The 27,682-nt window shown below is 40.5% G+C and overlaps 1 protein-coding gene across 3 annotated transcripts in view; it reads left to right on the forward strand.

The window, feature by feature from the left end:
* The window catches only part of tsc22d1 (TSC22 domain family, member 1), a 38,069-nt gene extending 11,067 nt beyond the window's left edge, over positions 1–27,002 (forward strand). Inside the window, exons 1-3 of one of the 3 annotated variants that reach the window (XM_034236840.1) lie at positions 23,469–23,822; positions 24,146–24,197; positions 25,403–27,002. In XM_034236840.1, coding sequence (XP_034092731.1) covers positions 23,692–23,822; positions 24,146–24,197; positions 25,403–25,672 — 453 coding nt within the window. In that variant the 5' untranslated portion in view covers positions 23,469–23,691 and the 3' untranslated portion in view covers positions 25,673–27,002. Of the gene's footprint in view, positions 1–9,076; positions 9,531–23,468; positions 23,823–24,145; positions 24,198–25,402 lie in introns of those variants that run through there. The other 2 variants (XM_034236838.1, XM_034236839.1) reach the window with 2 other exon arrangements.
* Positions 27,003–27,682: the final 680 nt, after the last annotated feature.

The raw sequence follows: 27,682 nt of genomic DNA on the forward strand, positions 1-27,682 counted from the left end.
TAATAATCAATCAGATCGATGGATTCCAGAGAAGAGAAAACTTTAAAGGCCTTTTTCTCAAAATGATGACTCTGTAACAGTCATTATATAATGTGACATATTTTGCTTAATATTTGGAGTAGCCTACAAAAACAATCCTGATATCATTAGAAAGCTAGGAATCAAAATGTGTCTTTGGGTCAATGCGACTGATTTCGATGGAGCAGGTCACTTTGCATTAGGTAAAATAAAGCAGGCAAACATAACAGGAAGAATATGTAGGCCTACATTTTAACCCAATGAAATAGGACATTGTCACACCATTCAAATGTATCCATGTAGGCCTACCCTAAATTACAACCAATAAAAAAGCTGAGATTTGTTTATTTGTTACGTTGTTTACTTTATTTGTTACGTTGTTCTGTGTGTGTCAGTCGTTAACCTAGAGATGGAAAGAATATATACACTTGCAAACATGTCAGAAGAACCAGCGCAGAAGAAAACTAAATACAGTCAATCTAAACTTAAATTTAACAACTGGAAGGTCACATCCCTGACATCCACATCTCCGGAGCCTGGACCTTCTTCAAACAGCGAAGCCAGATGAACCCAAAAGCAGCAGCTCTGCGGCCGCAGAAACTGTCAAAACCACCACCGCCGCCCCCACCGCCGCCGTTGTTGTACCGAAACAGGCTGGTTTCGACTGCATGGAGGATTGTTGTCGGGACATTGAGGCGGGTAAAGCTGTACAGCTAACTATCGGAAAAAAGGAGACCGCTAGTAGATTATTTGGGCAAAGAGAAGGTAGGCCTACTTCAACGCAGAATGGTACAAAAACAGAGTGGTTAATTATTTGCAAAACCACTAAACGATAGTGATAAACTGCGATGTTAACAACCTCATGATAACCTCATATTTTTTTAACTTAGGATCATACCTGTGTTTAGTCTAGAAAAAGGTAATTGTCAGTGGCGTTTTCTCCTGGAGGCCAAGGGAAGCCAGGCTTCACCTGTTTTTTTGGATTGTAGTTATAATTTTAATAAATAAATAAAAACACTTCGTTTAGTTTCGGAAATTCTTTGCCGTGTGTTGCTGCCGGCCCGTCTCTCCCCCATTCTCATTGAGTATTTTACAAAGAGTGAAACAGCGCCCCTCTATATGTTATGGTGAAACAGTAGATTGCACTCTTTGTTGCGAGAGGAGGCCAGCCGAAATTGGCTTCCCTTGGTGAAAAAAAATCGAGGGATTGACCAATCAGACAAGGCTAACGTCATGCCCCTGCCAACCTGTGATTAGTCAGGGCCATGCCAAGGGAAGCCAGAGGCGGCTGGCTTCTCTTGCCTCCAATCAAATCACATCAATTTAGTGTGGCAGTGACGCATCCTAAAACCCGGAAGTAAGCTGCGCTCGGTTTCCCTCGACAAAAAAGCAATGGGATTGCTCCATAGGATTTTGGAAAATAGCTCGAAATAAGGTCAGTGGAAAATGAACCTGTTAGATAAATGCATGTTTTGTTCAGCCGGATAATATCCACATGTCTACCTTACTTTTATTATTTTCGAATCATAAATCTAATCGATAGAAGATGGATAGCGTCACTGCACCACTCTCACCGCCGTTAGAAAGTAGCAAGCAACTGAAGCAAGTGCAATTATGGAGGGTGGAGATTTGGAGTATTTAATCAAAAATAATTGTACTAAACTTCCGCTACAGCAGCAACTAAAAATAAAATCTGATGACAGGCCAATGCCCAAACTGGAGCTGTGTACAGCGGGGGAAAAAGGAGCGAATCGGACGTAAAACGTTAAAGGTCTCCTGATTTAGTTTGTGAATTAATGCTTATTAGAGTTTGGGCTGGAGAGTGCGTGCGGACCTGTCGGTTAGATAACAGGCGTGTGTAAGTCCTGCATCTGTATGATACAAATGTGTGTAAAATGATACCGGGTGCTGTAATCACTCATCTGGTTACGTTATCACATTGACCACCACACCCCCGACCCAAAAGAAAGGACGTATTATTGTCTTCCTCCAATTTTCTCCCCACGCCACGCTACTGGTAATTGTGTGCATTTTATTATAAAGTTGTATATTTACAGACTGTTGCAAAAACTAAGAAGCTTATAAACATCAGGTTTAAAACTAAAAGAGCTTTACAATGAAAGATGTTTGGAGTTTTATTTGAGTTATTCATTTACATTTTTGTAAAAGAGATGCTGATTTGAAACCGTTGTTACATTCAGTTACGGCACTTCTTGTTTCTGCCGGAGAGAGGGGAGGCCGTCCCAAAGCTTGCTGCTGTATTTACTCCCTCCATCTGACAGGAGGGAGCCTCATGTGTCACTCCACGGAGTTCACTCCGTCACGGAGGGGGGAGTGTGTAGGGGTAGGGTGTAGGGCAGGGGTGCCCAACCTTTTTTTAACCGAGAGCTACTTTTAAAGTTGCCAGTCTGCCGAGATCTACCAGTCCAAATAGAGAGGCGTAGTTACTGACAGCCTACTACCAGGTAAATACACACTTCTACTTGTATAAAACTGACCTTTGTACGATGAATACTTCATAAAATACTGCAGATCCTTTATCTTACCTCTTTCTAATCTACACACATACAAGTATTCAACTGAAGCTTCACAACAGTGTTGTTGATACGGAGTTGGAGTTTATTCAGACGTCACTACAGTGGGTAATGTTTTCAAGAAAGATTGAACAGTGCTGCCACATATGACACAGGGAAAAAAGAAAAGACTCTGAACCCTTTCTTTGCCATTATATAAAAATAGTGTTGCTACAAAAGTATAAATGAGGCTTACTAATAAGACAACTCAGATCTGAAGCTACACAGGAATCTGCTGCCAAAGTGCAATAAAAAAGACAAAATTAATAGAATCAAACCGTTTTTTTGTTGCATTTTAGTAGATTATAAAAATAAATGCCTTTTTAAAATAGGATGCAAGCAACACTAGTTTCTTAACCTGAATTGATAATAGACTATAATCAATTTAAACAGAACAGATCTTAATGTTTGCATTCTTATACCATTTTGTACAATAATTATAATTAATAAGTTCAAACAAATAAAAACTTACAGCTGATTAATAACGGTATCTAACTTGAGTTTTTATTATATCAAAAACCTGTTGAAATGCTACTGTTATTTTTACTGTCCCCCAAAAGCGCGTCGGCAGCCTCCAGGAATGCTTCTTTCACAACTTTGCCGTCTTTGAAAGACTTCATGTGTTTCGCAAGAACGTGCCTGACACGATAAGATGCTGTGGTAGCAGCCTTGCTCTTGTTGTTGGGCCTGGTGGAAATGGACTGCTGTGCATTTAGCTGTCCTTTCAGGCCCCTCCCCTTTTGGGAGCGTAGGGCAGAATTAGGAGGGAATTCGGTCTCTTAGCGTTTGTGCACTGTTTTGAAATGCCGCTCCTAAATTACCCTTCTTCGATAAAGCCACGCTCGCATTGCAGATGAGACAGATGGACTTTGAATTGGAATAAATACAAAAATAATCATCCTCCCACTCAGAGTGAAAATTATATATTTTGGGCTTTTTTGCTTCTGCCATAATTGCGGTCTTGTGTGTGTGCGGACTGTCACTCCTGTTGACACGGACAACGTCAGCGAAATAGTGCCCACTGCTCACCAGCCACGCCCCGACACATGGGGTCACGCTGGCCAATCACAAAGCTTTGATGCGTTCAAGTGCATTATTCTGGCACGGGAAGATTATGTTATAGGACATTAACGATAAAACAGAATGTTGTTGTTCTATTTTTAGACACATCTCGCGATCGACTGGGAATCTCCTCGCGATCGACCGGTTGGGCACCCCTGGTGTAGGGCGTGGGAGTGGGCCATACACACGCACTTTTTTTGGCCCCCCCACTTCTAAAATGAATCCGGCGCGCCTGATACATACTAGGGCTGTGCATCTTCACTGGTCTCACGATTCGATTCGATTATCCTGTCAACGATTCGATTCAATTCGATATCCCGATGCATCACGATTCATACCAATGCGTTGCATCCTCAATTTTCTATATTACTGCACATGGCTTATTTTTCATCAATGCATACATGCAGTAAATACATATGAACTCTCTTTTTATTATTTAGAAAGTGCTTCAGAAATCAATAACATAAATGTCTTGACATTCATTTATAAACCAAAATAAATGAATTGTATAGGTCTAGCCTCCCTATATCTGTGTGTGAAGTTGTTGCATCCTCAAAAACAAAAAAATAATGCTTCTGCAGTCTAGCTGCAGCTTCTAGCAACGGTCTTCTGTTAAAAAAAGGACACTGAATGTCCTGAATGTGGCATCACACACAGGACTTGAGTCTGAACACAGCAGACAACAGGAGTATTTACAACAGCATATACAAACAAAAATAGTGCATGTGGGTGCACACTTACATTCTCTGTTTTACTGTTACATAAATCCCATGAATGTATGAGATTAAATTAGCTTCATCATATCTCAGTGATTAAGTGAATAATAAGGTTTCTATCGGGTCACTATCAGCCTGTCACTCATTATTTTCAGGGAGGGGGCGGGGTTTGGAGGAACAGAGGAGACGGTGATCGCGGAAGCTTTTTTCCTCCTGCCTTCACAAACTTTACACACGTATATATCGTCTGAAAATTGCTAGAGGACATTCATACTTTGCAATCCAAGACTTAATTAAATCCACCAAAAACCGGACATGATTGTAACGCGATTATTTTTGAAAAATATAAATCCATGTGCCGCAGCGACACGGAGTGATTCAGAGCGGGTCCTTCTGCTGTTGGTTCTGGACTGGTGTTCTTGTGTTGGTGGATAAAGCAGACTGCTCCGTGTTTGGTGTTTGGTGTTGCTGTGCCGCTGTGCCGCCGTCACGTCTGTTCCCTGATCTCTGCGTCACTGACCGATTTGATATTAAAGTGACAGAAAAAAAAAACGTTATAGTAAAGCCGCGGCCGGAAAATCAGGAAGCAACGTTACTACGCTATAACCGATTATCTTCCGTCACTGTATCGAGACCGAATCGTCCACGTCCGCATCGCAATGCATTGTAGAAACGATTATTTTCAACACCCCTAATACATACTACACACTATGTCAAAAAGGTAGATGAAATGCACAAATTGAACCATGGTTTGGTAACTGCAGGGAAATGCAAAGAGGTTCGGAAGGACAGATATCCACAGATAGATGTTGTGATGCTAAAATGCACCTTGAAGCCAAAAAAACTTAAATTAAACATGCTCCCAGTCTATTAAAGTAATAGTTTGACATATTGGTAATTGACCTTTTTCTAAGAATAGACTTAAATATGTTTTAGTGAGTGAGATAACAAGAGCAATCTCATGCCTGTGTGAAGCTGCAGTTGGGACGGGGTTAGTCTAGCTTGGCAAAAACACCATGAGTAAGAGAAAATAAAATGGTTAGACAGGCTCTATTCAAAAACACAGATGTCCTGCTGAAATATTAGAACGAGTCTGATGATCATCATGAAGTGTCACAGGGGGAAAGTTGGCTCATGTGGTTTGCTCAGGCTCTCTGAGGCTGTTATGACGTGAGATCTATCCAGCGAGTGTCTTTCCCACAGGGACGATATTCATTCACTCTCGCTTTGTGTAAGCTAATTCCTTTCTCTACGCTTTGTGGTTGAGTGAGGAAGGCTGCTGGAGGGACAGAGTGATTTATTTTTTGTGTGTGTTTATCAAATACATTTTCTCTCAATAGTCTAGCCAGCTGCTTCTCTTAATAGCACAAATTAAGCACAGAGCCACTTCATTATTTGTGTGTCTGGTGCTTAAATGTCCATGTACTGTCCCTATTATTTCCCATATATTGAATTTATTCAGACAGCCCACACAAACGGACTTGCTCTCTTAATGTGGGTCAGTTCATTTGATTGTGTGCTGGAGATGAACTGTTTTTAAAAAAAATTGAAAAAAAAATTCAATTTAGAAGTGTAAAGCAATCTGTTTGAAATAAGATCATCTTTTATTAGGGTTACACAGCAGGGTGATTTGCATAGGCATCTCAAATAAAAAAATCTGAATGTATTATATATTCTAAATAACTATAACTATAGAGACTGTATGGTTACAATTCATATTTAAAATTGGTATGTCAGAGCCTCTCCCCCAATTATTTTTAGAGTGACCAGATATACATTAAACAACCTGTTTCCTTTCTTTTGGATTAATGCGCTGTTGGCAATATATACCTTATACATTCCCTATGGTCTGTTTTGGCATGGGTACTCTAGCATTAATGCCAACTATTTTCAGCTCTGTAAATAGTGCTGTACTACCACCTGCTGGTAGGCAAGCTGTGAACTGCCCACATACAGCAGGCCCATCCTATGGATCTACATATATTGGGCTTCTGAAGGCTGCTTTTAGTGCCGTGTATATAGCTGCTGAATGAATGCTTCCTCCCAGCATGCCTTCATTGATGCTGGGATGGTAGTATACATTTCCTTTTTTACCTGTAAGACTTGGAATGATTCCACTTTACTTACTTGGCCAATACACGTTCAGTCATATTTTTACTATGCACATCTTTTTGTAAGTTATATATTTAAAAGTCAGCTTTTCAATTTATGAGGTTTGCATGAGAAGTTCGTCCATCACTGTTATCATAAAATTATTTCTCATTCCTGAATGAAACATGTTCAGCGTGTGGTGCTGCAGTTGGAAAATGAATCGGTTTGAAAAGGTTTATGCATTCTTGTGCTTCATCATCTGAGACTTGAGACGGAGTCATGTGAGAGTTATTGAGGTCAAAAGCAGTCATAAGTAGGGATGGGTATCGTTTGAAATGTATCGATTCCGATTCCGGTTCTGCTTATCGATTCCGGTTCTTATCGATTCCCCGTTTCAATTCCAAAATATTAAAAGAAAGAGGTCAAACGTTTAGATGGAAGAATTCTTTCTTTTAAGCTTTAACTGACATTTTTACAAATAAAAAAATATACATGCAATACAAATGTATTGCACAATAGCTGTGCTTTATTTGAACTGTGGCAAGCTATTAACAGGCATTACACTGTGCCTTGTCTTTTTCTTTTTTAGTGTAGTGGAGCATCACTTTAGAGCGTTTACCGCGACCCATCTTTGGTGTTATGAAGTGACTGAGCTCGTGAACTGTCTACGGGAGGGCAGGGGAAGCCTTGCTGCGGGGCAACTGTGGACCTCTGTCGCCTGTCAGCGCAACTTACATGATGCCGTTTCAAAAAATTAAAGGCGGTGCCGGCCGTCAGCGTACCGAGCCGGCCGTCAACGGCCCGCTGACGGCAGGCCGTTCTGTGATTCTCCAGAACACAGATGGCCAGTCCGCAATGTATTCCACCCGGTCACCGCAGCGCCGCGGCGCAGACGGACCCGTAGGAATACAGGGTCTACCGCGTTTAGGAACCGTTAAGCAGAACCGAAATTGTGTATTTTGTATGGGTACCCGGTACCCGGCATTTTCTTATCGGTTCTCATCTGGAACCGAGTTTCGGTTCCCAACCCTAGTCATAAGAGTTTATACATTCACAGAAATGATGGTGTGAATTGTTATGAAACAACTGGGGTAAGGATTTTAGGATGAAAGGAACTCATAAGCATTGTTTAAATCCATTCACAGTAAGCATATTCATCATCCTATTGGTGCTTTAAGTAAGACTCAACCAAAGTACTACACAGTGTGGACATGAGAGAAGTGGTTAACTGTTATTCACCCTAACATATATTTCATGACTGTAAATCGCATGGTTGGTTTGTAGTATTTAAGTGTGATTGTGGTTGATGAGGTCTTGTAGGAGCTCATGCCTCTCCAACAGGGCTTAAGGGAAATATTCCAATGATTTCAGCAAAGATCTATTCTTTCGGAGTAGACTATGGTTGCCAAATTTGGGGAATATTCTAGCTGGGAACGAATTATTGTGAATGAAGTCTAACTGGAATATACGGATTATTACTTTTTACCATATCAAAAGGAGACATAGTCCATTATCTTGCCAATTCATGAATTTGATACAAACAATGTTAAATGACCCAATGTGTTTTCAATTGGACTTTCAGAATCAGAAACTAATGATCAGTTTAAAAGAAATTGTCTTTTTCACAAATCTAGACAAAAAACAGATTTAGAGAAATGTATTCCACTCTAGGATTTAAGGAGCCTTGGATTAAAAATGGGCTACATGAAAATACCTGACATTGTTTTAGGCTTTGTTCAGCAAATAACTTTTTTATTTGTCTTTTTTAAAATTACAACTTATTTGTCTTATAACATTTTTCCATATTGGCTAATAAAGCCCACATAATGGTTATTATAGGCCCTGCATTTAAGTGATGAGCACTCTGTGAGCATGATATACTTTTAAGGTGGTAAAAAACATATCTCTTTAGTTTGATGACAGTGAATGACATTAGAAAAGCACATCATGATTGCAAACTATCAGATGTCAAATTAATGTTGCTTTAGTGAAAACTGTTTTTGTTAAATACCATACAGACATGACAGCGTGCAGATTGAATGAGGCAGCGAGCGACTCAGCAGGCTTGTTGAGTCTGGACATGTCAGACACTTCAGGGAACAACAAAGGGTTTGGGATTAATTGGTGGCGTTCTGGCAGAAAGCAAGTACTTGACAGGAATTCAACCCTACAGAAGGAGGTCTATTCAGGTCCTTAACGGGAGTTGAATTAGTATCGACTGAGTCGGCAGTAGTTTCCACCAGGTGGCAGTGTATACCAACCAGTCTTAACAATAATACACTGTACTGATTAAGCATTTGCCTCACAGTGTTGTCTTTCAATAAGTCAGCTGTTGTTGTTTTTTAAAAAACGATTTTAGCAGGGCGGTATATTTTGGCTTCTTGGTTGTCAACATTTTTTAAAGAGTCTTTAACAGCTAATTGCTAGTGTAAAGTAACTGTGTTTTATGCTCAGAAGGAAGGTTTTCTGTTCGGATGCCGTATATATTTTTTAGTAATTTGATATATTGAAGAAGAAAACTAGCTTGTGTGTACCTTGTGACCCCCTGTCATTAATCAGCTTTTCTCTTTTCTTCCTTTCATGTTTTCCTGTGGCCTCCTCTTTTTGCTGCAACAGGTAAGACTTTTCTTTTTTAAATAATTGTAGTTTTCACTCACTTTTATCTAAATAGACGTGCCCTATGGCTGCAATAACAGTTTGTTCTCCTTATTGATTAATCTGCAAAATATTTGATAGATAAATCCATTTATTGTTTTGGTCTATAAAATGTCAGAAAATTGTAGAAGAAATTGGGCCAAAAATATTGTGTTGAATACTAGGGATCGACCGATATGGCTTTTTCAAGGCCGATACCGATTATTAGTAATCAAGGAGACCGATAACCGATATTTGGAACCGATATACATTTGCAGTAAAATCAGAAAATCTTGGTGTCAAAATTTAGAATAACACAACTTCTTTGAAATGCCTTTTTATGTTTAATGAACTTTTCAACATCTTAAAACTGGTTTCCTCTCTGTGACCCTGAGTAAAGTAAATGAAGTAAAAATAAAACTTGTTCTGAACTTCTGATATTTGAGTCTCACTCATTTAGTAGTCCCAATTCAGCAGCAGCAGATTGTGGTGCAAAAAGCAGAGTTGCTGCGAGGCTCCACTAGCAGCCGTCCCAGCGCGTCACAGTTTCTCCGTTGCGAGACGCTCTTGAGAGGCTAAAAACAACATTAATGCAATTTCTGCATGAAAAATGACTTTAAATGATTATCAAGATATTTGGGGATTCATTTTTTGTCAACTGGGTAATGATTGCACCATGTTTAGTGTATTCCAGGTTATAAGAGAGCAGCATGAGGTCATCCTGTTGTCTGTTGCTGAACATCCTGAACTCACTGTCCTCATGTTACACCTAAAGCGGGGAAACAGTGGAGAATCTCAATAATTGCTTAATCAGACAAGAGTGAAGAGAGTGCATGAGGTTGCTTCCTATGTAGATCCCGAGTCTGCCACTCGTCCAGTTGCTCCTTTTACTTAACACAAATGACAAAAAGCATGTAAACCAAATATAATTTAAAAGGAATTGCAGGGGAACCTTGAATTGAACTCTGATTTGTCACCAGAAGATGGCGTTGTTGGTTCCGGTTACTCTTTCTGCATAATGTGTTGCTGGACACGTTGTATTGGCATTTCTTACCACATGTTGGAAACCATTCCTCTGTTTAGCTGCATTGTAAATTGGTGAAACACACTTTTTGTTCATGAATTTTGGTCACCTATTGTACTCAGTAATATGGTATTCACTGGAGGTCTCTTTAGAGAGCATGCCAGCAATTTGCCATTTAAGGTTGATTACCAAATCAGACCAGGATGCAGGTACCCTGAATATAAAGCAGGAATACCCAGAGAAGGATCACCTCAGTGAGAGTGGCATGAGGATGATGATGATGATGATGATGGGGTCTGTGTTGTCTTTCCTGATTGTAAGGCCGTGCAGAAAACAAGAGTTTGTTAGTGTGTAGCTAAGCCAAGCTTTTGATAGCTCTGATGTCGTCAGAGCAAAGTTAATCCACTCAGTCCTCCCCTCAACACACACACACACACACACACACACACACACACACACACACACACACACACACACACACACACACACACACACACACACACACACACACACACAAGGGTCAGGGCATGTAGCCTAATTGTTCCTAAATGTTTCAGTGATGTATTGATTGTTTGAACTCTCCCTGACCTAATTCAGCAGCAACTATGAGAACCTATGAGCATCATTCTTTTCTCTATACATGTATACAATATATATTTTATATAAACAGGAATAAGTCTCATTGAGATGTACATCTCTTTCCCAAGAGTGACCTTGCCAAGGGAACAGTAATAACTTTGCTACAACAATAAAGACAAACAACACAAACGGACCATAAAACACACTACAAATGAACGAGCACAATATCTACTCTAAAATAATTCTGATGCATGAAAGAGGTCAAATGGGATTCAGAGAATTTTTATATATTGTCGCAATTTCTAATCATTTGGTGTGCAGTTTCCAAAGACAATCAATCCAATAGCTTTGCTTCAAGGCAACATTCCCCTTTGGAAATGCTGGATCAAAAAACTCCGATGAACATTACCATTCTCCATCAATTTCCTGGCCGGTCAATGACAAATCAATTCTGGCACACCCAAACCTTCAGTCCCTCTGTTCTCAGAGACTCATCCCAAATGAGGATGGAGCAGAGTAAATCGACTGCAATGGTAAAAACTGGGTCAGAAAAGCACGTGGGGTTGGGAGGAATGGAACTGTAAAACGCAGCAATCCAATCTCATGTCAGGAGGACATTTAGAGATGTTAAACAGAAAAGTTATACGAAGTTCGGCTGGGAATTTGAAGAAGAGAACAAGAAACCTTGCTATTAAGCCACTTTTTGGAACTCGATCTTAATATCTAAAGGTTAATAAAATAGCGGTTTGTTTACCATAATACTAGCTTAATTTGACCATTTACATACGTTTTTTACTGTCTGACATTTTCCAGCTTTTCTATCAGCTAATAATGTCAGAAGACATGTTGTTGTTGAAGTTGCCTTCAGGAAAAACTCTTGGAGCATTCGTTTGTTTGCAAGAGAAGTGAGCTTGGTCAGAAGATAGGTTTGAAAATAGGAATTCTGCTGATGCCAAAAATATCTGTATAAGTTACCAGCGCGTCCACAGCTTGGACTGTTTTAGTTACGAGGATTGCTGATCGTGTCAGAGGGAGGTTTGCTGAAATGTAGAGTAGGGCATGAGGGAATCATGAATCACCTGGTCATGTGCTTCGGTGGAGTATCTAAATAAACAGCCTCCTACAATGTGGAGGCTGCGTTTGTGACCCAGACATTAGTGAGTAAGCTCTCCTCCTCCATCAGTCTTTAAGAGATAAGAAGCTCTAGAAAAACAGAGATGTTGTAATCGAAGAGGAGGATACACTTATTTTGTACGAGCACTAATAAGAGTTGAGAGTAGAGATGTGGTTTCATCAATACCAATTTGAAACTGTCCAAACATGAAAACTAAGCACAGGCGACTTAGGGGTCTCTCTCTGAATAAGGACATGCATTAGTGAGAGCAGTGCTTTGTTTATTTGAATGTGAAAGTGCAAAATATTTGTTATCATAATTTCAGCGACACTGCTGCAGCTCAGACTCACCCATTGTGTGTATATAGCTGAGGTGTTGAGGTGTAACAGTAACTTGTTGGAAATAAGTTTGAGTTCACTTATAGCTCGGGAAAAAATTAAGAGAGGCACTCTAATGTTTTCCTTAAATCTCAATCTCTACATGTATGGCAGCCATTCCATTCCAGTGTCTGTTGACTTCAAACACAGAGAAATGTTGTTTGAATAAAGTGATGTTTCTTTTCTTATTCTACAAACACATGCCTATAAATAGTAAAACCAAAGAAACGGATTATGCGAATGTCAAAAAATGTAATGCGTTTACATGCAATGTATGTGTTTTTAATTTCTAAATAAGCATCACTACATTACCCCCACCCACCACACAGTGGGCTTCTCTCCTCATCTTTGCTCTATCTGTATTGCTGCGGTCGGCATTACTCCTATCCTCTGTTGTCTGGACTCGGAGCGCTGTGTGTTCTTTGGATGCTAATCCTTTTAATGCCAGGTTTCACCCCGCATTACTCAAACCTGCTGCTCAATCACTGTTATGCAACTTGGATCTTCTGTGACTGTGCAAGAGAGTGGGGACATACTCTGAGGTTAATAAAGAGGCCATTTGTTGAGCAAATTGCTACTGATAGAATTTAGTGGAGGGAGGCTATGATTGAGAAAGCATTGGTTAATTCCTTTAGTCTTGAATCATTATATGGCTGTTCAAGGACCACGCCTTTGTTTTTGCATGTTAAGGCTATTTGCTTGATGTGATTTGCACAGAGTTGCTGTGTATTGTTTTCCTAACCATGGCTGGTGGTTAAGGTTGGTCAGTTAGTCCAGTGTCTTCTATGGTTGGAAAAAAAGAACGACAAATATTTCTTCTACCATCATATATCATAAGTTGTATTTTATGAAATGCAAACCATGAATTCGATATGTCAATACATAAATGTTTGCTTTTTAATTCAGAAAGGCTTTACGCAAAATTATGAGCCAATGATAAGCTACATTAAGTGCAAAGATATATAACAAATATCAACTTTAAGAATCGAACAGGGCGTAAAAAATACAAAACATATACATCAAACCATATGTGATGCAGTGATGACGTATTATGAAAGCAGACCCGGAAGTTAGCATTGTTTTGCTCTCTTAGCAAAAAGCAATGGGATTTTGGAATATGGCAAACACACTGACACATGTGCTCAGCTGGATAATCCTGTCACATTTCAATAATTTCCCAACATTCATGGAATAGATGAATGGTAAAGGCAATCGCCAGAAGTAAAAGTAAACATAAAGCTATAACTGACCTACATGACGGTCTCATGACTGCATGGAACCACTGCTTAGCTAAAGGGCGGACTCGTGTTCAGTGTGATGCTGTTTAGTAGTCTCATTTAGTCAGTTGTGAGCAAGCTCCTTCTATAAGACACATAAAGTTTCAGACATTCATCAGGGTGGAATTTACTCTCGTTTAATGTGTTCTACAGACCTTATTTCAGGCATCTCACAATAACTTTGAGACGAGGAAACCAGGAAGTGCTAAATGCTAACTCATTCCCGGGCTTAGGACTGATTCCTGGACCGCTCTTTTAGAGGCTGCATTTAACTTTGGTTGAATGGATTCCTTGCGTCCCTCACTTGCGTCGTTTCCCTGTGACTAGTCCCTCCCACCAGGGAAGCATGGAGGGACGCAAGGAAACCACGAGAAGCCGGGAAATGAGTTTTAAGAGCAATGGGACGTCCTTTCTTCCAGAGCGTCACGTGAAGCGATGTCCGTTTGTGATGACGCTGCACAGCTGATCGTCTGATGGCAGCTCTGTCCCCGTTATTTCCACACACAACCCCGCCTCTGTTAGTACACATTTACTGACACTAACATTTGTATCATCTGTTGTAGACCCCAATAAATAAAATAAAATAAGAACTCATTCTCAAAAAAGATAAACGCCATTCTTAAAATGTATAAACGAACAATAGTTTGATTAATATTGATTAGAGTGCACAAAAGAAATAAAATAATTGAGAGAAGAAAAAGAGATATGTTATCTATGAAAACCCAGTTAGATTAACATTCATTGGATTGCACACTTCGTTTGTTTGTTTGTTTGTTTGGATATGTAGCACATTAACATTTTAATAGCACTTAATGACTGACTGAATGGAAAAGACAATAAATGAAAATGCAAAACGAAAAAAGCGATCATGAAAATGTTTCCAAAAAATGAAGAAAATGATTTTTGACCACTTTGTTGTTCAGATATATCACATATGTGTAACTAAATGAAACAGGAATTGAAACAAAACACGGTATAAACTGAGGAGTGACTCTCGTGAGGTTCATGTATTTTCTTCACTCCGCTGGGAAGCTGTTCTCATGTCAAGAAGCATCAGATCAGTGCATGCGCTGCATCGTCCAATCAGTGAGCGATAATAATAATAATGGGTTCCATTTATAAAGCACTTCATATTTGATTTCAAATCCCGAAGTGCTACAAGTGGTGAGCATGAACAGTATAAATAAACATTACACAACATGGTAGAATTAATAAAGAGCAATACAAAATAAATAAATAAAAGGGTGATAAAAAGGTCTAGTGGCAAAGGCTCTTTTAAAGAGATGGGTTTTGAGGCCTTTTTTAAAAGCCTCCACGGTCTGTGGTGCTCTCATTTGGTCGGGGAGAGCATTCCACAGACTGGGAGCAGCCGAGCAGAAGGCCCGGTCTCCCATAGTAAGGGGGCGGGGCGAGTGTCTGAGGATTTCATCGGATGGTTCCTCGGTTATCGCTCCTCGATCCTCGGTCCTCCGGCACAAATAAGGCCACTGGGACGCTACTCAAGATGGCGCAGACAAATCAACTTCCGGTGATACAGAGGAGCGAGGAAATGAAAAATAAGAGCAGTGAAACGCAGCCAGAGTGTATTTGTCTTTGCTTCTGTTTTCCGCTCTCCCTGTAACCCTGACCCTTTGAGACAGTATGAATGCTGAGGCGGTGGATCTAGGCATTTCTAGCTCGTGTCCCTGGGTGACTCTCTCTCCCTCCTTCTCTCCCGCTGGCTCTCCCCCAGTGTGTGCGCGTGATTGTAGTATAGAGCGAGCACTAAGGACTTGCTGCTGTCAGCCCAAATGCCCCAATAGCACCTCTCTCTCTTGCGTATGGAAGCCGAAATGGCCACTCATCATTCCTCCCTTGCCTCCCTGACTGACTCACTCAGTAGCTCTCAGTCATTCTCCATAGTCAGGGTGTGACTATGGAAAACCACTGCCAGGGCTTACTGGTAAAGTCTGTGTTCTTTCCACTATCAAACTACAGCACAGCCAAAAGCCTTTACAATTCAACTATTCAATAGGCCTCTTTTATCATCGCTGGGTCATGCCAGGCCCCTTTTATTAACTTTCATTTCCGTTGAAACGCAGCATATGTGAGAGGAGTTCCTCTTCCTGGGAGTAAGACACATTTTGCCAATAGATAGAAATAAGGAAATAAACCAGAAACATAACTGACATACATATAGGACTTCTCTCCAGGGCTGCACAATTAATCACAAGTTCATGAAGAAGGGCAATATCCAATACTAAGGGCAATATTTTGTAAAAGATTCAATATTATTCTGAATTAAGTATTGTAAAGCTACAGAGATCGTCCGTCACACCATAATCATTCTTATATATTTTTCAACGATGCAAATAATGTTTCAAAATGATCTTTCCCTCATATCACAAAACATATCGCAATTGCCAAATCAGTCAGAAAAATTATGAATCTAATCATCAAAATGATGTCTTTGCATAGCTGTCATAATGAAGCAAGTTTCTCAGCAGTGCTAGTAAACATTCCTAAGGAAATAAACCCTTGTGTCAGGCGGCTGTACCCAACAGCCAGTAACTGGATATATTTCCTTTCTGTGTGTGTGATTTGATCTTTTAATGATGTTTGAAATCGTAGCTGAAGAGCACATTTGTTTGATGAGTAGAAGACATGCATTAATAAATGGGCCTGCTGCTCATGGCTGCATACATTAACCTTTGTTGCTTCACAAGCCAGACTGCATTTGATCAGAGTAGTTGATGGCATATGATTCAAGTGAATGAATGGGAAGCATTCACAGTGATACATTCCTCATTAGAGAATTGAAGCAGGGAGTGAACTATGTGTAGTGTTTAGAGGATGACTATCAGTTATAGTCATTGTTGATATGAAATTAAGCATGATACTGCACAGCCTGTTTGGCTCCTCAAGGGTATTCAAAAGCTGCTTTGGGTTAAAAGTTGGACGACATGTTTTTGATGTTACCAAATCAGAAGAAAAGACCGATGATAGCCCAGCAACAGATGTGTTTAGCACTTGGCTGTTAGGACAGATGTTGCTGATGTCTGACAAACGTGGCCTTCATCAGACTGGGGCTGTGCAGTTTCTAGAGCACATATTTTTTGCATTATCCATATAGGGAAGATGTAAAGGAACCTTGGGTTTAGCTCGTACATCAAAGGTTTGAACGTGTAAAGCAGAAATCCCTCCGCAATAATTGGGTGTCCTCCTGGACTGTGGTGTAGTGTATGGTGTATTTGCAGATTAAGACGATACATAGAGCCTTTAACATTTAGAAAACCTGTTTTTCTTCAATTTAGTTTTTTGGTTGATAAGCAAGAATATTATTTGTTTTGATAAAAAGTGAGGGAGGCAGAGGTTCAAAGTGCTTAAGCAGGCTTCTGTATAACCCAGGTCAGAAGTCATGTGATAGCGATTCACCCCAGCACATGGAGTCTGTTAGGACAAGTGAAATCCCCGGCATTATGCCCCTGCTCTACCTGTTGTTTCTTGGCCGGCTGTCTCTAAGCCGCGGAGGCCCTGCGAGTGCACGTTGTGTTTTCTGTCTGCAGAGGCACTAAGCCATCTTGAGAGGGCTTTCAATGAGAAATGACAAGATGAGACCCTGAGGCACAGGGTCACTATCGCGCTGGCATCGAAAAGTACAGCGTGTTCAAAAATGACAATCTGAACTGTCCTATAGGGTTGGAGAAATAGATGATATCAAATGCCACCAAATATTTGGCCAAAGATATCGACATTGGGACCATATTTGAGGGTTTGACGGTTGATTGGTGCTTTGACAAAATATTTCATTTTTTATATATTTAATATTTTTGATAAATATCAGTGATGTGGATGTATGGTGATTCATAATTATCGAATGCAAATTAACATTTAGAAAAAGAACTATTAGAAAATGACATTGCTCTACTGTTATGCAGCCATTAAAGCCTGGAAAATATAACACTTAAGCCAAATAACCATATTATATCCAAGCTGATTTCTAGTCTCATTTGACAATATGGATATAATGTCAATATATCATTCTAAGTTCTACGGTCAAGTCTGTTATATATCACATTAAAATAGTGCTAGCACTGACAATTATTTAATTATTTATTAATCCTTTGTTCTGTAAAATGTCAGGTAAAGGTGAAAAACGTCCATCCCAGTCTCTGAAAGGACAAGATGATGTCCTTAAAGGTATTGTTTGGTCAGCCCATAACTTATAGAAATGCAGTTAATTATATTATCAAACAAATTAAAGCAGGAGTTTGAGCTAAAAACTGCCTTTTCTGCCACTTTTGATGCAACGATTGTTTTTTTCGATAAGCCGATTATTCAAAAAAGTTGCCGATTATTTATTCGGCTGTTGATTTCTCAATATTTACTGCTAATTTGAACCTTCTATAATTGCAGGGGACGTTTAGATATTTATATTGCATTTACTGTACATCGACATTCTTGTGTGCTCATAACATTCCATCCTGCTATAGGGCCACATAATTGTATGTTCCAGTAAAAAGAGAGCTGCTGAAGGGTTGTTGAAGAGTTGAGTCTTAAAGTTATTGTACATCCATGTGTTGGGCTATAGAGGGCGGATGATCACGGAGTAGGAGCAGAGAAATCACTGGACCACATGCTAATCTCTGTTGATGGTTTATGTAACTCCCAGGATCACGTGAGCCCACGTCACCACACGCCCAGCTTCTGTCTGTACGCAGTAATTCCCTCACCAGTCAGCCATTCAAACACAAATGGATGACATAGACAGAGGAAAATGAGGAGCACACATATACAGTCATCATAACCCGACAGGCTGCCTCTGATTCCCAATGCAGCCGCACTCACCAATGCATCTGTAGGGAGCGACCCAGATCTGTTCACTACATTAAAGAAGGAGCGAGGGGTGTCAGAAAACACTACACAAAGAGGCTCAGGAGGCTCTGATACTTTGGAGTTTACATGATCCCGCTGACGGACGGCTCCATGAGAGCACGGGGAGTACAAGGCCATGACGAGATGGCAATGAAGCTTTTGTTCTGGGAGCTGGAGCAGCATCTCAAAAGGTAAAATAAAGACGGGGTCCCCAGAGAGGGCGGCTCAGCATGGGCCAATCTCTACAGTAGCTGCACACAAAAGGCTCTCGGCTATACTGTTTCCATTCAGTCATTCATAGCTTCAGGGGCAGCTTTTACACTAAAGAATAGACTTTAAGTATTCCACAAACAGGTTTGCTGGGTAGGCATATCTCAAGTGTGCTGTGATAACAAGGGAACTGTAGAAAAGTGTGGAAAGAAAGATGACATGCATCTGTTATGTACATTTGTGACATTTAGTAATCTATCTTGGAGACTGCGAGTAACCAAACCCACAGCTTGTTCCTTTTTTTGTCACTGATTTGCTGGCCATATTTTGGCTGTTTTGTAACGGCTCTGTTGGTCCGTTTCACATTAAGTCACCTCTTCTTCTGCAACAATGTTGCAACACATAGGTAACTCTGGTAAATTCCTTAAAACAGAAGCTTGACTTCCTTTGTTATGATTGTTTTGTTGTGATCTTAAAGGCTTTCTGTTGCAGTGATCGATCCGGGGCTGTTTTCATTTTGAAAATATGTTTTAACTAAAAGCTGGAAATATACATGCAGTGCTACATGGACACTAGTTTTCTTTAGGTACACATGTATGATGTAATGTGAGTAAGCCCTGTAGTAAATCAGATCTCAGGGGAGTGGTTTTTATGTTTATTATTTTAGACAACATTTAGTGGTATCGCTGGATTGTTAGCATTATATTGAGAGGTATTTCTAACATTTGCCTTCTATGTCGATAAGCTTTATTTTTTTATTTTTTTATTAAAGATAACCCATTACAATATACTGTGACCGATTCTCCATATATTTTGATAGAAATACAAAAATCCAAGTCATATTTAGGATTCTATGCATAGTAGAATATATATTTATATCAGAAAATTGTAAACTATGTTTGGACGCAGTTTTGGATATTTGTTTTGCAAACCTGACCACGAGCAATTTGCATACAGTTTGGGTCATTTCCCTCTTACGGCCCCTACACACGGCGGCGTGCGTTACCGATTGGCGGTGGGCGTGTCTGAAGCTTGGGGATTTTTTTAAGAACAACGCGACCAACAACCAATCACATGAATGTCCCGCCCCGGACATACAAAGCAAAGCATTCATGCTACATCCATGCTGGCTAAATATACTGTCTATGCTTGCTAGCTGTCCATTCAAACGAAGTACACTGGATATAAACTCCCCAAACAGGCGAAAACCTACCAGTGTCACCCACTGTCTCTGCCACCTCCCCCCATGCCTGGCTCCTCCGGTTTGTATCCCTGTATGTAAAGAGGGACTGGTCATATAGTACCGGGTGATTCCCTAACGCCACGATAATTTTCTCCTCCATTTTTTGACATATGGGAAATAACTGCGGTCTGGCTCTCCCAATATACACGCGGTTTGATTGGCTAGCGCTTGTGCTGTCAGATTTGCATACGCGGGATTTGATTGGCTGACGCCTCCGTCGAGGCGGCAAAAGTAGAACATTGCTCTACTTTTGCAGCGAGCACCGCGAGACAAGCTACGCTTTGCTCCCACAATGCAGTTCGGCGAATCGTGACGTCACCCCATTCAAAGTGAATGGGCAGAAGCGTTGAAGCGGCAACGCACGCCGCCGTGTGTAGGGGCCGTTAAGGTGCTTCAGTGGGTCACTGGGCTCTTGTTGTTTTTCAGCAAATTAGCAAGGCCATGCAAGTGGTGTGCCAATACAGCAGTACTTCTGAGATGTAAGCATCTCCACTAAGCCCCACAGGAACAGTCAAATGTGTCCACTCAACTGGTGCAAACTAGATATGGTGATTTAGCAGTTTCTTAGATAAACAAATGTTATACATCCAAGCAAATTCCCTGAAGGTGTACAACTTCTTGACAATAAACCAGATTCTGATTCTAAGGAAAAAGTCAATGTTGTGGTAAAAGGTCAAAATATTAACTTTAATTTACAAACCTCACTAATCAGACTAAACAAGACTCTGGATGTATTTTTTAAATCATCATGTCTTGCTTAAAATGTGACAATTAAATTGTCTTACAATAATATATTGTTAGCAGCCAGTTATAGTTCCAGTGTGTTTTCAAACTGTGTGACTCCTCAAGGGCTGCAGTTTTGGCAGTTATTATGGTCTGGATAATTAGTTAAACCCTTCTTCTAGTCAGTGAAGAGAGCGGAAGAGATAAGAGTAGCTTATGGCGCATTTCCACTGCAGCGGGGTAGCCCCGTTTAAGCGTCCCTAAGCGTCCTCGCTCTGCCTCGCTGGCCGGCCCAGGCCGTGGCGCATTTCCATTACAGTTTAGGACCTGGGGTAGCAACGCAGTGTAGGCGGGGCGATCGGCTTTGTTTTTGTTCACATTTCGAGTTGTTCCGTCGAGCTCCCGCTGGATTTGATCATCCCCAATGAGATGTAGGAACGTCGTCACCTCCTCGGTCGACCACGGTGTGCTTTTCTTATTAGACGTAGCCATTTTTGTAGCTCATCCGTTTACAAAATGCTGTTTATAAAAATGCTGCAAGCTTGCTTCTAGATATATATGCGACGCTAGGGATGAACTCGCGCGCGATCTTGTGACGATTCTCTCTGACCAATCAGCAGTCGAGAGTGTTGACGTCACTAGTTCAGCCCTAGCCCTGGCCTGATAGAACCACGATTTTATGGGGCCGGAAAAGAGGGAAAAAGTACCCGCTAGCCGGTACTAGGCTATATGGAAAGGCCACCAAAAACTGGCCTGGCCGCTTGAGGACGGTTAAGGACGCTTAAACGGGGCTACCCGCTGCAGTGGAAATGCGCCATTAGAGTCTCTCATTAAGTGATTTGACTTCTCAATAAGTGTTTGACTGGGATCTGAGGTGAGCAGCTGACGGTAAACACAGGTTGTGTTTGAGCTTATCGTCTTGGTACTGGTGCTTAATGAGCCAGGACTATGCTGTGACACCTACATTAGCATAAGCAGCTATTGAAAATCCTTCTATTCACTTTCAAATGACTTGAAAAGGTGCTCAACCTGTTCTCTGTTCAGGATTTGAATATGTCTCCCTATCCTCCCCCTCTCCCATTCATCTTCCCCAATACTCCATTCGGCTTTGGAAGTTTTCCCGCGGTCACCCTCTTTAAACAACATCTGCGCTTCAATAGTACTTAGTACTTCAATGACTTGTTTTAGTACTATTTGAGGGTGTTTTTTAAAATATAAACATCAGCATAATTCATAGATGGCCTCCTTTTTTTGCTCATGTTTGCTCAATGGGACACCCAACTTTATTCTTGTATTTTATTGTATTATTTAACAGTTGTGTGAGAGAGCTGCAATGATAAGTTGAATAATCAATGAGTTGCAACCAAAAAAGTATCAACTGTTTTGATGGATGATTTCTTTTAAATGTTCATGCAAAAATGGTGGAAAATGCAGTAAAAAAACCTCCAAAAAGATGGATATTGGCAGCTTTTCTGTGTTTTACATACCTGAATATCGTTTTTTTGTTTACTGACAAAACAAGATATTTACATACATCAGCCTTGGGTTATTATCTTGAATTTCATAAAACAAAGGATGAATCTGGAAAACAACTTTCAGATTAATCAATAAAGTATCACTGTTAGTTGCAGCCCTAATGTAATAAAATAAATCAGGATTCCGTTTTTGTACACATGATTTTTGAGGTTTTGGGTGTACCTGGAATGTGTGAGAGCGGCCTTTCAGACTGTACAGGAGGTTTTTTTGTGGGAGGGTGGGGGTCTTATTGAGTATTATGTCTATGTTGGGAATTTCTGTATGGAGCAGTTATTATAGGTGCGTCGGTCTGACCCAAGATACTCCACTCTGTAAAGGCATTTTTGGATGTGTAGTAACATTGAGTCAGATTGACCTCATTAAATTCCCATGGCTTCCATTGTCTTAGAGACCTTTGACAGGTGTTTCATCTCCCAGGGAAATTGATGATATAGTATCTACCAATCAACAGTATTATTTATTGTCTTATTTTTTTTAAGAGCCAGTTGGTGCTACAGGAGAGTATAATGATGGATTTGTTGATGCACCTTCCAATAGTTCAAGCCCTCCGCGCTAAGTAAAACTGAATCATTTTAATGAAATATTGGAGGTTGTTTTGCCAGGCTTTCTGTGATGATGTGGCTAAGTCTGCACTGCTGTACAGGGCCACATGGGGGCATCATATGTACAGACAACATGATGGCACTTTATAAACATCCAGAGAATTTGATTCGACCACTTCTCCTGGTGTATTTCTATCTGATTATTATCCCATGGATATTATGCCTTTTACTGTAAATATCAGTTATTTTGCAAGGTGTTGGAAATATGATGCAGGCCATTTTGATGTAGGTATTTACGATTTGTAGGCTATACGTTGGTGTTCCTGAAACAGGGTAATTAATCTTGCCGAAAGAGTAGTGTAAACATTAAAATATACACTCTTCAAAATATGGGTAAATGATCCAGAATATGCGTTAAAGTCTATGAAATAAATACTTTTTTTGTATCCAAACCTGTAACATGTTAATATTTACTCTTGCATTGTGGAGAGAGAACACTTTACCCAACACATTGTTTGTACATTATCCTAGTCATTTCCTTACTGTTAAAACACTTTGTTTTGTTATCAAATCAAATCCCATCAATCAGGTTAAGATACTGGTACATTCCTTTGATTATAAAGACTGAGGCATCCATGGGGTTAGGGGCTGACACATAGATATTTAAACAGTAGCTGATTAACGTGCATTGTCCAGCCCAACATCTAGCCCTTCCCCTGTCCTGTTTTCCAGCACTTCTGCGCTTTCCCTTCTCATCCGGTTTCCCCCGGTTTCATCCGCCTTCTCTCTGTTCTCAGACTATTTTATGATAAACGCATCAGCTGAGCGGCAGGTGGGGGCGTTCCTAAATAAATTACGCAAATAGCGTCACTCTCGACCAATCAGGGGCCGGGATCTCGTCGCTGGATAAATTATGCGGGCTTATCCCGAGCTGCAGTTTTTTGTGTGTGTACCTCCGAGATGAGCTGACCTTGAATTGTATTGCTACCGCTGCTGTCGGTGCACCACTCTTAACGGACAGTGTTAGAAGAGCCCGTGTGGATGTGCCTTTACAGACCGAGGAGGTCGAGTCGGGACCAGGTCGGGACACGGGTGTGTTTGTTAGCGGACTGTGAAACATGACCAGCATGAACACTCCCTGCTTCACCGTGGCTATGGATCTAGGCGTCTGCCAGCTGAGAAATGTTTCCATATCTTTTCTGTCGTCGTTATTGAGCGCAGAGAGCTCACACGTCAAACTCGACAATGGGTAAAATACATACTATGTGTTACATATGGAGCACTTTAGTTCCCGCAGAGCTGCCTGTGTGTTCAGGGCTCTCGGTCGGTAATGTATGTGTGATGGAGGAGGGATGCTACAGTATTGTTACACCCAGAGACCACACTGCCATAAACGCTTTCCAGGACATCAGGAATTGTCCCGTTGATTTTATAGACATTTCCAGAAGCTTCCAGTAACGACCCACATTTCTAGCAAGAGCAAAGGAAAGGCTGCGGCTCTAAATCCTTTTGTATTAATGTTACACTATATAGCAGTCTGTTTTAAAACATTTCCCTTTTCTTTTTTTGCAGTTCCTCGGGGGCCAGTGTTGTGGCCATAGACAACAAGATTGAACAAGCAATGGTGAGTTTCAACTTCTTCCCTTTTGCTTGGTGGAAAATGTTATTGTTATATATACTTCATACTGAGTGGGTGTTTACAAATATTAGTTAACAAGAAAATATAGGCTATTTAAGGATTTGCATTGTGATGAGATGCAGTTGAAACAGTGAGTTTATTCATTTAAAACCTTAGTGACAAAATAAAAAAAGGACTAAGGTTTACTGTGGAGTGAAATTAGTGTAACTTTGGATTGTACTGTAATAACCACTCCATAAATAACTGTAAAGATATGATGTCTTCAAAAAAACTGTTCATGCTAATGCTAATGTCGAAGTATTAAAGTAGCTAACAATACCTGAAACGACCGGCTGTTCCCGACTTGAGACAAAGTCACGAACGTGTTATTAAAGTTTATTTTTCATTTCTTTATCGCACTACATGTCTTTGCTAAACTATGATAATATTTTTTTTCATTAAAAAAAATCTTAGTTTTATTTTCTGTTTCCCTTTGTTGTTGTCGCTGCTGTCGGCTCTGTTGCTAGGCAAACTGTAAGGCTCTCATGCCTGCTTAAATATATCTCGGCCTCTGATTGGCCCCCATGTAAATGTGGGCAGGGTTAATGACGTGGCACCATTGAATATACTCAATTTCTCTTCTGCAATAGTAGCGAGATTGTGTTTTATGTGACATCACATTTAAATATATTTTCCCACTTACTACACGTAATTATTTAATATCATAATTTTTTCAGCACTTAATCACATTATAAATTGTTGATTTTTAAGTTATTCTTCATTCTTATCGGAAGAAAACGGTTTCATATTATAGTAGGTTACAAGGCAAGGGAATGCCACAATATTTAAAGTGTAATATTCTTACACGTGTAAGTGATATAGGATACAGGATTTGTCCAAAAATGTTTAGTTGTCATATGTAGGATTATTTAAATAACATTTCTTAAACATACACATGTATGACATAAACGCAATATATTGAACAGCATTTTATGTGTACTTCATTGTCATATAAGAGCAGTTGGCCGGGGCCAGCACCCCAGGTGGGATAGCCTGATATTCAGTTGTTATTTAAGTGACTTTACATGACAGAAATGAGATATTAAACATCAAGAATGGGCCACAGGTTGGTTAAGATGATTGCTTAACTCTTCTTTAAGTCAATAAGTTGTTTTATTTCAGCCATTAATCCATATCTCTTTGTGTCTCAGGACCTGGTGAAGAGTCACCTGATGTACGCCGTGCGTGAGGAGGTGGAGGTCCTGAAGGAGCAGATCAAGGAGCTGATCGACCGTAACTCCCAGTTGGAGCAGGAGAACACCCTGTTGAAGACCCTAGCCAGCCCTGAGCAGATGGCCCAGTTCCAGGCGCAGGTTCAGACCGGCTCCCCGCCCGCGCCTCCAACAGCGGCAACACCGGGACCCCCAAACACCACCCAACTCACCCAGCCCAACTCGCACAGCTCTGGCCCGTCGGCGTAGCATGGTCTGCACAGACTGACGGACTAACTGAATCGTTTTTCAGTTCTGCTACAGCAGCAGAGCTAAGCCTTGCCTTCTGCAGCAGGAGGCTACGCTGTCAAGGCAAGAATTTGCACATATTTATCTCTCAGAAGGATGCAGCCAGCGGGACGAGCAGCGCAGTGCTTTACAACATGGCGGTGGAGTGGGACAATTTCGAAATGCTGTGTGGGGGGCGGTTGGTTTCGGGGGAGGATTCAATCATCAGAACATTTGCCAAAAAACCCTTGGACATATCAATGAGAATGTCTTACCAAGAAGAAACAAAACTGCTTATCAGTGGCGATAATACCCTTAGCTATAGATTAAAAAAAAATCACTGTCTGGATTTTAGTGATGTCGATTTGACTGATGGTGGCGATGGAAGAGTACGAGGTAGAGGATTGTATTACCTTTTTGCTGAATGATGTAAATTAAAAAGTGGTTCCCTCTCAAGGCTATATCCTAAAGTTACAGGCTGAGATATTCGAGAGAAAGATAAAAAGGCCTTCAGAGTGACAAATGAGGAATGTGAGCAATTATTAAGACAAAGTCCCCATCTGGAATGGGGGAGGGGTGGGAGGGTGTTTTGAACAATACATGGCAGCATTGATGACGTTACTTCAAATGTGGGTTGCTGGGATGAACAAACGGTGGTTTCTTATGGAGGAGGTGATATTCTATTTCAGTATTTCACTTTCAAGCTCCTCATTTTGCCCTAGACAAAGCTCATCATTGCTGTTCTCTCAACCCTGCAGTGGCATGTCATTTAAACCTTATTCAACAGGGTTGAGACATTGGGCTTAGCTGCATTTTCTCTTTTTCCTAAAAGTTTGATGGGCAGAAGAAGATGTATATTTCTGTATAGTGTAAGTACCATGTAAAATAGGGAGGAGAAGGAGAGAAACAGAGGTTATCTTGGTCACACAGATTGAAACGGGTGAGCGAGGAACGTCTATTTTTAATGCTGTATTTTCAAGACTGGGTGGACAGGAGTTTAGGTTATTTAACTTACAACACAACAGCCAACAATGTTATCCATATCCCTTACTGCAACAATAACTTAATGTAAAATCATTTTTCCTTCTGGCGTATTGCACTTTTCTTTGACTGAAGTATTTTTGGATGAACAATATCTTAAAACTCAACATAAAACACTTTTTTTCATAACATTCTGTGTATCAGTTGTATGCTCATGTTCTGTGCATGTTTCTGCAAAAAACCGGATAAGATATAGTAACATAAATACCACAATTGCACTTGACAGTTGCACATCACAACTTTCAATAAACTGCTTAAGGAAGAATAATCACCTGGGTCAGCTTCTCTTTCTTATTCGTCCTCCTGAGCTCAGTCTGCTGGATGCTGACCGGCCATTTGTCGTGTCACGCTTCTTCCTGTATGCTTGCTGTGTTGCTGAAGTCCTCTGCTTCTAGCTGTCATTGAATCACTGCCAGCTATGTTGTAGAACTCTCTTGTTAGCAGTCAGATAAAAGCTATGACCAAGAGGCGTTTTGGTTCAAACTGCTCATGGATGGCCCTCTGATTTTTGACCAAAAATATGCTATACATGTGTTATTCTTTCCTTGGAAATGTCCGTATAATTTGGCACCACCTAAAATGAGACAATATTATTTTCTTACATTCACTTTAATAACATATGCTGTATGGAGGATAGGAATTAATAAACGATTGATGAATATATGTGTGCTTCAGTTTGAATGGAGTTGTTCCCTAAAAGGAAATACTCTCAACAGACACAACTGCTATTCAAGTTAAACAACAAGCTAAACCAAGGACACTATTTCCTTATCCATAGGCCACTTTTGAAAAAGGATAGGATGCTGGGTCATCTTATATTGATAATAATGAATGAACGAATTCTAAGATGTCTATAACTCATCTTTAACTATGATTTAAGGCCATTCTTGGCTTAGTCCGGACCTCTAATGGAGTGTCATTCCACCATGTCCTGGCTCCAGGATGGTGGAA

This window comes from Gymnodraco acuticeps, unplaced genomic scaffold, assembly GCF_902827175.1.
Source record: "Gymnodraco acuticeps unplaced genomic scaffold, fGymAcu1.1, whole genome shotgun sequence".
NCBI classification, from domain to species: Eukaryota; Metazoa; Chordata; class Actinopteri; order Perciformes; family Bathydraconidae; genus Gymnodraco; species Gymnodraco acuticeps.